This window comes from Orycteropus afer, unplaced genomic scaffold (assembly GCF_000298275.1).
Source record: "Orycteropus afer afer isolate SDZICR_OR568_19922 unplaced genomic scaffold, OryAfe1.0 scaffold00017, whole genome shotgun sequence".
NCBI classification, from domain to species: domain Eukaryota; kingdom Metazoa; phylum Chordata; class Mammalia; order Tubulidentata; family Orycteropodidae; genus Orycteropus; species Orycteropus afer.
In genome coordinates, this window is record NW_006921604.1 from 7,441,489 (window position 1) to 7,451,661 (window position 10,173).

General features: G+C 48.5%; 1 protein-coding gene across 1 annotated transcript in view; it reads left to right on the plus strand.

Moving 5' to 3' along the window:
* LOC103213785 (tyrosine-protein kinase ZAP-70) overlaps positions 1-10,173 on the plus strand; it is a 17,544-nt gene that overhangs the window by 6,538 nt on the left and 833 nt on the right. Inside the window, exons 3-11 of the mRNA XM_042783523.1 lie at positions 3,123-3,261; positions 3,357-3,444; positions 3,524-3,570; positions 3,815-3,860; positions 5,054-5,246; positions 5,801-6,007; positions 8,358-8,550; positions 8,641-8,781; positions 8,885-8,997. Coding sequence (XP_042639457.1) covers positions 3,123-3,261; positions 3,357-3,444; positions 3,524-3,570; positions 3,815-3,860; positions 5,054-5,246; positions 5,801-6,007; positions 8,358-8,550; positions 8,641-8,781; positions 8,885-8,997 — 1,167 coding nt within the window. The remainder of the gene's footprint in view (positions 1-3,122; positions 3,262-3,356; positions 3,445-3,523; positions 3,571-3,814; positions 3,861-5,053; positions 5,247-5,800; positions 6,008-8,357; positions 8,551-8,640; positions 8,782-8,884; positions 8,998-10,173) is intronic.

The following is a 10,173-nucleotide window of genomic DNA, read 5'->3' on the forward strand; positions in this document are numbered from 1 at the left end:
GGTTCCATCTTCTAATACATCTGGCACTTGTTCAGATGTTACCCATCTTTGTCCATAAGATTGGAGGAAGACTCATTAACAATTTGAGATATGCAGATGACACAAGCTTGCTTGCTGAAAGTGAAGAGGATTTGAAGCACTTACTGAAGAAGATCAAAGACTACAGTCTTCAGTAAGGATTACACTTCAACATAAACAAAAATCCTCACAACTGGATCAATAAGCAAAATCATGATAAACGGAGAAAAGATTGACATTGTCAAAGATTTCATTTTACTTGGATCCACCATCAGCGTCCATGTTGGCAACAGTCAAGAAATCAAACGATGTATTGCATTGGGCAAATCTGCAAAAGACCTCTTTAAAATGTTAAAGAGCAAAGGTACCATTTTGAAGATTAGGTGTGCCTAACGCAAGCCGTGGTATTTTCATTAGCCTCATATGCACGTAAAAGCTGCACAGTGAATAATGAAGACCACAGAAGAATTGATAAATTTGAATTATAGTATTGGTGAAGAATATGACATATACCATGGACTGCCAGAAGAACAAACAAATCTGTCTTGGATGAAGTATGGCCAGAATGCTCCTTAGAAGCGAGGATGCCAAGACTTTGCCGCTTGTATTTTGGTCATGTTATCAGGAGGGACCAGCCCCCTGGAGAAGGCTATGATGCTTGGTAAAGCAGAGGATCAGCAAAAAAGAGGAAGACTCTCAAGGAATGGATGGACACAGTGGCTGCAACAATGGGCTCAAGCACAGCAAAGATTGTGAGGATGGTGCAGGACCAGGCAGTGTTTTATTCTGTTGTGCATGGGGTCACTATGAGTTGGAACCAACTCAGTGGTACCTAACAACAGCAATGTGGTTATTGTTCAGAAATTAATGGTTACTCTTTTATGATCTCACATATCTTTTTCCTAAGAAAGTGCATCAGTTAGCCTTTGCTGGGTAACAAATTATCATAATAGTAGTCAGTTATTAAACTTTGATTCTATCATCTGGCAATTTAGGCTGAGTTCATTCAGTTGGGCGATTTTGCTGAGCTCAGTTGGTTTTGCTTGAGGTCAGTCATGTAGGCTGCCCGGGGCTGGCCCCTCTAGGATGGCCTCACTGACATGTCTGGGTGTTGACAGGCCGGGTGTTTTGGTTCTCCTCCATGTGACTTCTCCAACAGGCCAGCTTTGACTCATTCCCATGGTGGTTGCAGGCCTACCAGGAATAGTAAGAGAGGGCAAGCCCAGATGCACAAGCACTTTTTAAGCTCATGTTTTCAAATATTTTATTGGCCAAAGCAAGTCATCTAGTCAAGCCTGGATTCAGGAGAGAGAGAAATGGGTTCCATCTATTGATAGCAATAGCTGCCATTACTGTGGCTATTTTTTTCAGTCTACCACACATATGTTTGCTGGTTAGTGGCTGGGCGTTGAGCTTCTGTTGTCAGTTTAAAACTTAAATTTTTTACCCCTAGGAGGTGTTTTCACTTCTCAAAAGAAGAGAATTAGTAATTAGAGGTTAATCCCTCTAGGCTAGTCCATCAGTTTAGTTACCAAAGTAACTTCTATATAGACATTTGCATTTCTTAGTTTGTTGTGGGGTTCTCTTCCTTGCTCTTCAATGCTCTCCCTATTACTTCCACCTGGCAACTATATTGTCATTCACTGCATTGTTCTCAGGGCAGTGTGCTGTGTAGGAATGAGATGGTTCTAGTACCTCCTCTGTCCCTCACTTGGGTCCTGCCATGGCGATTTAGGGGACATTGCTCTGTTCTTTGGCTTAACAAACGGCCCAATCACAAGGTTGTTGTTCACCATTGTATCCTTGCCCTTAGTGCCTGGCCCATGGCTGACACCCAGTAAATGAGTGTCCATGGTTGGAGCCTGAGCCCTGTGTGAGAGTTTACACCTCTAAGGGTGCCTGCCCAATGGCTGTTTCCTGTTGCCCACTGCCAGCCAGCTCCTCTTTAACTTAGTACACTTTCTTAGTGATGATTGGTCAGCTGTCCACAACTCCCACTGGTACTGGACCACTCAGGCTAGCTGCCTTCCTTTTCTGTTGGAAATCCATACTCAGCCCTGGAAACTTTGTGCCAGTGACTCAAAACAAAACTGTTTTGTGGGAGATGTTGACTGGTTTCACCGTGGGATGCGGTGCAGGTATCTGACTCTTCAGTTGGCCTGTGTGGGTGTTTACTCCAGGCCAGTGTATGTGGTTGGACAGTTTTTACTGTACAGGGCCCCCATTTTTGAGAGGCTCAGTTTCCATTATAGACATGGAAGATTTGTATATTTATTTTGCCAAATTTCCAGCAGAGGGCAGTCAGGACTTATTCTATCAAAGCCAGTGTATCAAGATGACTGGTCAGTCTATTGTGATATCAGGTGACTTGGAAGTGTCCTGTGAGCTAGCCATGGAGGTGTGCTTACCTGTGTGGGTGTCCATGTGGAAATGGCTTTCTATCCCCAAGAGAATAGTTTTAAGTCTCCCTGTTGAAGGCTGTGTGCCCCCTTGTGAGTGGCTCTTTGTCCACTGTAGATGGCCAAGTAGCCTTGCATGGTATGACCGTGGATGACTGAGTATCCTACAGGGGATATTAAGTGTCTGGCTGTAGGTGGCTGAGTACCCAGCTAGGAGGACCAGGTGTTCCCTTTGGGTGGCTGAGTATCTGTTCCTGGATGGTAGCATGTCTGACTGGGGCTGGTGGAGTGTCTGGTGGTGAATGGCCAAGTGTCTACCTGTGGCTGGCTGAGTGTCCACTTGTGGCTGATTGGGTGTCCGCCTGGGGCTGGCTGAATGTCTGGCTGTGCAGTGCCAAATGTCTGTTGTGGGGGCCAGTATTCCCCTGGGGATAACCAGTATTTCCTCTGGCCTTGAACTTGTGTTTCCTTGTGAACACTCACGCTCTTTTCCTCCTTCCTTCCCCTACACTGACCATTACCAGTGGGTCTGGAAGTCAAGTGAGCCCTGATCTTGGCTCCCCCCAGTCCCTGCTGCTTCTCCATAAGGTTCTAGGGTATGGAGCCCATAGGAAGTGTGGAGGAAAGCTGAGTTTCAAAAGTGGGGACACACAAGAGGACCAGGTGGCTATAGGAGTGACACTCCCTTCTTACCCCCACCCCCAGGCTGAGGCCCCGGAAGGAGCAGGGCACATATGCACTGTCCTTGATCTATGGAAAAACTGTGTACCATTACCTCATCAGCCAGGACAAGGCGGGCAAGTACTGCATTCCTGAGGGGACCAAGTTTGACACGCTCTGGCAGGTAGGCTACCCACCCACCCTGACCTGGAGGAGACACTGTGACGGGGTATGCAGGCTCCTGGGGAGGAGCCCTGCCTTGACACCTGCTCCTTGCAGCTGGTGGAGTACCTGAAGCTGAAGGCAGATGGGCTCATCTACTGCCTCAAGGAGGTCTGTCCCAACTCCAATGCCAGCACTGCTACAGGTGATTGGTGGCCGTGGGGGCAGGTGGGTGGGAGACCCCCATCCCCCTATGTCCCTCATTGTCCCTTCTGCTTCCCCAGGGGCCGCTGCTCCCACACTTCCAGCCCATCCATCCTCGTTAACCCATGTGAGTCAGCCAGGCAACTCAGAGTTGGGGACTCAGGGATGAAACTGGGTGGGCAGGTGATGGGTCCTGTTCTGGGGAGGCTGGGAAGGAAAATGGGAGCCTCTGTGGAGCAGAAGAGCCCCTCCTCCAAGTTTAGGCACTGTCCCTGGGGAGTCCTCAGAAGATATGTGTCTTATAAGAGGGACTAGGGTCCCTCAGCTCAGGCTCTGCTAACCATTGCTGACCATGTGACCTTTTGCCTCAGAGACGGAATGACACCCTCAACTCAGATGGATACACCCCTGAGCCAGGTGAGCTGGCAGAGGTAGATGTGGGGTTGGGGCTCATGCTACACCAAAAGTGGGGTCCTTGGCTAGGCTCTGGGGTTGGGTGAGGGAGAGAAGTGTGCTAGGTCAATCCTGTGGCCCCTATGCACACATGATGCCCACAAATGTATATACGGTACACCCCCCACCATGCTTGACTGTGCCCGTGTACATCTATATGTATGCTGACATATAAGGATGTGTGCCTGGGGCACCCTGTGCACAGACACATGTTTATTGAGCACCTGCTATTTGCCAGTGATGTTCCAAGCTCACTGTGTATAGGAACTCATTGAATCCTCCCAACACTCCATATGAAGTAGTTACAGTATTTATCCCCATTTTACAGATGAGAAAGGGGGTGCTTAGGGAGGACAAGTAACCTTCTAAGATCCCATAGGTAGGCAGCAGTAGAGCCAGCATTTGAATCAGGCAGACAGGCTCCAGAGCCCATGTTCCTAAAACACTTTGCTGAAGACACGCATGTGCTTCATGTATAGATGCAAACCTGGTCACATGTGTGCACAGTGAAGGGCCTTTGTGGTTACATGTACTCACAGGTACTCACCTTTGAGTTCTCATAAACATGGTGCATACATGGGTAGGCATGTAGATAAGTGTACACATGTAAATAAATACATATACAACACTTCAGCTAGTGTGCACTTGGTTTCATATGCACACATACTTTTAGTTTCTTATGTTCATGGCTGCATGTTACACATGGATGACAGTATACATGAGAGTGTACATGAAGACATAAGACACACTTTAGAGGATGCACACATGGTTGTATATGCACACAGATGCACATACCTTTAGAGTCCCTTGTGCATGGCTTCATAGTACATACACAGATGCAGCTGAGAGTGTACACAAATGCATACACATGAGCACACGTAGCACACCTAGGTGCCCATGTGCATTTTCTGGGTGGCACACTTTTTTCTTTCTTGCTTTCTTTTTTTAAAATTTTCTTCTCCTTTTCCTTTATTTTTATTTATAACAACTTTATTGAGGTATGATTTACATACTATAAAATTCATCCATTTAAGGCATACAATTCACAATTCACATGGTTTGGCACATGTGTCATGGGGGCTGGAGCTGCCCTGCCCTCTTTTACCCCACCTCCATACCCCATCCATGCTTCCCCTAACCTCGGAGTGTGTGTCCAGCGCGTCCAGTGTCCCCAGAGAAAACACGGCCGCTGCCCATGGACACGAGTGTGTATGAGAGCCCCTACAGCGACCCTGAGGAGCTCAAGGACAAGAAGCTCTTCCTGAAGCGTGAGAACCTCCTCATGGCTGATATCGAACTTGGCTGTGGCAACTTTGGCTCAGTCCGGCAGGGCGTCTACCGCATGCGCAAGTATGGCGGGCCCTGCCATGGTGGGGGACCGCCGTGTGGGAGGTGAAAGGGGTGGCCTCACCAGGTTGCCTCCACAGCCTTGGGGATTGGAACCAGGATATCTGTCTGTTTCACATCAGTTTACCAGGGAAACAGGTTCTGGGATGGGAAATTGCATGCAAGACAACTCCCTGGGAGAGCTCTTGAGAGGGGTCAGTACCTGAGAGGGAGGGAAGGATGCCATTGGAGCTGAGGGAGTGGTTGGGCTGTGCTGCAGTTGCAATCAGAGGCCTTAGCCAATCCCAGGGGAGCTACAGAGAGGACCCTTTTGTCTACTTGCATCAATGATGGATGCAGCCTGCCCCGGAAGGGTGTAACTGTGGATGAGGTGGTTCTTTTCTGCCACAGCAGTTCCGAGGTGAGGGATTTGGTTGTGAGTTGTCTGCAGCCAACACTCCTGGCAGCTGGGCAAATGAGTACCTTAGTCCTGAGGGGAGATTATGTCCATTATGTGAGTTGGGTGGGAATTCCCAGTTCACACACACGCCCTCTTGCATGGGTTTGCACCGGGGCAGGAAGCAGATCGACGTGGCCATCAAGGTGTTGAAACACGGCACGGAGAAGGCAGACAAGGATGAGATGATGCGGGAGGGGCAGATCATGCACCAGCTGGATAATCCCTACATTGTGCGGCTCATAGGCGTCTGCCAGGCCGAGGCCCTCATGCTGGTCATGGAGATGGCAGGTGGCGGGCCCCTGCACAAGTTCCTGCTTGGAAAGAGGTGAGCTTCCAGGTGGGCTGGGCATTTGGGGCTGGATGGGACTGGAGGTGCTTAAACCATCAACCCACCAAGTTATTCTGTCAGGCAGACACACACCCACACTTCCAGGGTACATGCATACTTGCTCCTACATGGGTCTGTGCACATGCCAGTGAGTGTGCACACCATTTTTGCGTGTTCACGGGCACATGCAAGCCCACTCTACTGCAAACCCTGATGACGACACTCATTTCCACATGGCAGAGCTGTGAACAGGGCAGACACAGCCTGACCGCCAGCTTTGGAAACCCAGCTCTGCTACCATGTAGCTTTTTAACCAGCCTGTGCCTCATTTTCTTCATCTGTAGCTGGAGAGGGGCCTCTTACGAAGATTAAATGAATGAATACTTATAAAGTGCTTAGAACAATGTCTGGCACTGTTAGAAAGAGCTTTGTCAGTATCAGCTCTCTCCTTTTTGCTGCCAAATTCACAGACCATGTGGCATAGCTGATGTTAGATTGTCTTTGACCCAAAGTCGGGATCAGAAGACTATAGCCCATGAGACTATATGAAACTATAGCCTGAGAGCTTAGTGTGGTTTTGCATTCTTAGCAAGCTGTAAAAACAACAAAACAAAAGTAGGGAAGAGTATGTGACAGAGACCATACATGGCCTACAGAGGCTAAAATACTATCTGTCTCTTTACAGAAAAAGTAACTGACTCCTGGCCTAAAGAAAAGGCAATTTCATATGTGTCCTTCATCCTCAGACTCCTACCCTTAGAGACACAATTTCCATTCTTATCAAGGCACATGATCACCAATCCACACACGCTGTCTGGGGCGGGCATGGTCATGGCGTGACAGCTCATGCATTCGGTCATTCGGCAGGCATTCTCTGGGCAATGACTGGATGACAGGGGTTATTACAAGCACTTGGGATTCATCAACTAATAAAAGAAACAAAGATCCCTGCCCTGTATTCTGGTTGGGAAAGAGAAGCAATAGATAATAATCATAAGCAAATAAGGTATGGAGTATGTGGGAAGATAAGTGCTATGGAAAATAGGGAGAGTGGGGCAAAGGGATTGGGAGTGTCAGTGAGACGGCGAGGTTTGAGTGAATGGAGGAAGGCAGCTGGACAGTGATCTGAGGAACAGTATTCCAGGCAGAGGACACAGCCAGTGCAAAGGCCCTGAGGTAGGCTTGTACCTGGTGTGTTGGAGGAGCAATAAGGAGCCCTATGGTTGGAGCAAGTGAGTGAGGAAGAAGTCAGTGGGGAGAGGGGCGATGTGACCTGACTTGGCTGCTTTGGGAGGACAGATTAGGGTGGGTGGTGGGTGGGAGGAGGTGAGCAGAGGGTGGGTGGACTGTTCCAGCCCAGAGAAATGATGATGGTGATGATAATGACGGGGGCTGGGAAGGTGGCAGAAGCAAAGATGGGAGAAGTGGGCAACTTCTGGATAGATTCTAAGGGCACAGCTGCCAGAATTTGCTGAAGGATTAGATGTGGTTGAGGGTAACCAGTGCTGCTGGCTTGAGTAAATGGAAGGATGGGGATGCTGTCAGCTGCAGAAGTTGGAGGGGGAAGCTGGTTGTGTGCATGTGGGTGTGTGTGCACACACAAGTGCACACAGGAGCTTCGCTTTGCCCATATTATCATTGAGATGCCCATGAGATCCCCACGATGGGACATGGAGGATGCAGGCAAAGGTATAAGTTTGGGAATTATAGAATGCGGGTGATATTTAAAAATCAGGAGCCTGGATGAGGGCGGGTTTTTTTTTTTTAGATTATTATTGTGATTTGGGTGAAAATTTACAGAACAAATTCATTTTCCATACAGCAGTTCACACACATTTTGTCTCATGACATTGACTGCATTTCCTCATAGAGTAACAGCTGTCTTCCTGTTTCCTCCTGGTGGTTACCTCTTCCTTGTGTCCTTCCCTCCCATGCACTCCCACCCCCCCCAGTTGTCTCCCCGTGTGAACACTGCCCTTCTGTTCTTCCATAACTGATTGCTCCAAGGAGTATATCTGCTTGATGTAAATGTTCACCCCAATGCCTGTCTGTTTGGGTGGAAGCCACAGGAGTGAGTTCAAATACAGACGTGCAGGGTAACAAAGGGCCATAGTCTCAGGGGTCTCACCAGCCTCTACCAGACCAGCCAGGGGACAGGGATTTTTGCTTGTTTTGTTCACATGTGTGCTCTCAGCACTGTGTTTAGCAAACAGCAGGTACTCAGTGAGCATCTATTAAACACATAGTAATCTGGCCCATGGGAAACCGGATCTGAGAAATGGGTTTTTGTGCCCTGGGGAACTTGGGCTGTCCCCTGCCAGGTGACTCTGCCTTTCCCTCCTCCCAGAGAAGAGATCCCCGTCAGCAACGTAGTGGAGCTGCTGCACCAGGTGTCCATGGGAATGAAATACCTGGAGGAGAAGAACTTTGTGCATCGTGACCTGGCAGCACGCAACGTCCTACTGGTCAACCGGCACTATGCCAAGATCAGTGACTTTGGCCTCTCGAAGGCATTGGGTGCCGATGACAGCTACTACACTGTGAGCCCCCACCCCTATGGTGCCCAGGTGTATAGGGTTGGCAGGTAGAAGTCCCCAAGCCCTGCTCACACAGCATGTCTCCCTTCTTAGGCTCGCTCAGCAGGGAAGTGGCCGCTCAAGTGGTACGCGCCTGAGTGCATCAACTTCCGCAAGTTCTCCAGCCGCAGCGATGTCTGGAGCTATGGGGTCACCATGTGGGAGGCCCTCTCCTATGGCCAGAAACCTTATAAGGCAGGCATAGGCAGAGAAAGGTGGGTGGGTGGTGGGGCAAGAAAGGAGGTTGCAGGGAAGGGTGCTTGGTTACTCATATTTGCCCTCTACCTGGATTGAGCAGAAGATGAAGGGCCCCGAGGTCATGGCCTTCATTGAGCAGGGCAAGCGGATGGAGTGCCCACCAGAGTGTCCGCCTGAGTTGTACACACTCATGAGAGACTGCTGGACCTACAAGTGAGTGCTGAACTGGCCCCTGGTCCTTATGCCTGATCAGTCAGTATCCAACATGACTCTCCCCAAAGCCATCCCACCCAAAGACCCTCACCAAGTTCATGGCCTTTTCAACACTCGATACCCGTAGTCCCCTGACAACCATGTTCAACTTTCCAACACAGTAGAACACCTGTAGTGCTCCAGGTCAACACTTCAGTGCTCTATCTGTGGATACCTAGTGCTCTAGCATCTAAAACCTCAGTCTCCTGCCAGGCAACACTTGACACACTGATCATGCAATTCTTGAGCAAGTCAGTACTGTGTTACCCTACATACGATACCAACACTCAAGGTTTGGGATAATACTCTAGTATCTAATACATCAGTTACCCATAAGCCAACACTCAGCACTGAGTTACTCAGACAAGCCAACACTGAAATACTCAAACACTTAATATATTCAAAACCCCAGCTCTATCTGATTGAAACATGACTCATGAACATCCTAACTCCTAACACCATTAATATTCCAACTTCCTATCAGAGACAACAGGCAACATATAGCCAAACATTCAGTACCTTTTGTACCCTAACATCCATTACCCCACTGGCCAATATCCATGACATTGCCACCAAAAAACCCAAGCAATCCAACAAATACACCCCTCATAGTGTCTATTTTATCATTTATTAACCCAGCATCTGTTAACCCATTTTCTGCTGGGTGACACCCTGTACATCAACATCCGAATACCAGAAGAGGCCAGCACCTAACACTGCAGCATAATACATGAATATCCCATACACAGTGCCATTAATACTCAATTCTCCACTGGCCAAACTAAGTACCAAGTAACTCAACCTTCCATTTAGTGATGGGCAACATGTTGTTGTGTGCCATCAAATTGATTCTGACTCATTATGACAATATAAGACAAAGTAGAACTTCCCCATAGGGTTTCATAGGCTGTAATCTTTAAGGAAGGAGCAGGTGGCACAGTGGTTAAAGCACTTGGCTGCTAACCAAAAGGTTAGTGGTTTGAACCCACCAACCACTCTGCGGGAGAAAGATGAGGCATTCTACTTAGGTAAATATGTACAGCCTTGGAAATCCTTTGGGGCAGTTCTGCTCTGTCCTATAGGGTAACTCCAAAAACCAAATGAACTCACTGACATCAAGTCGATTCCAACTCATAG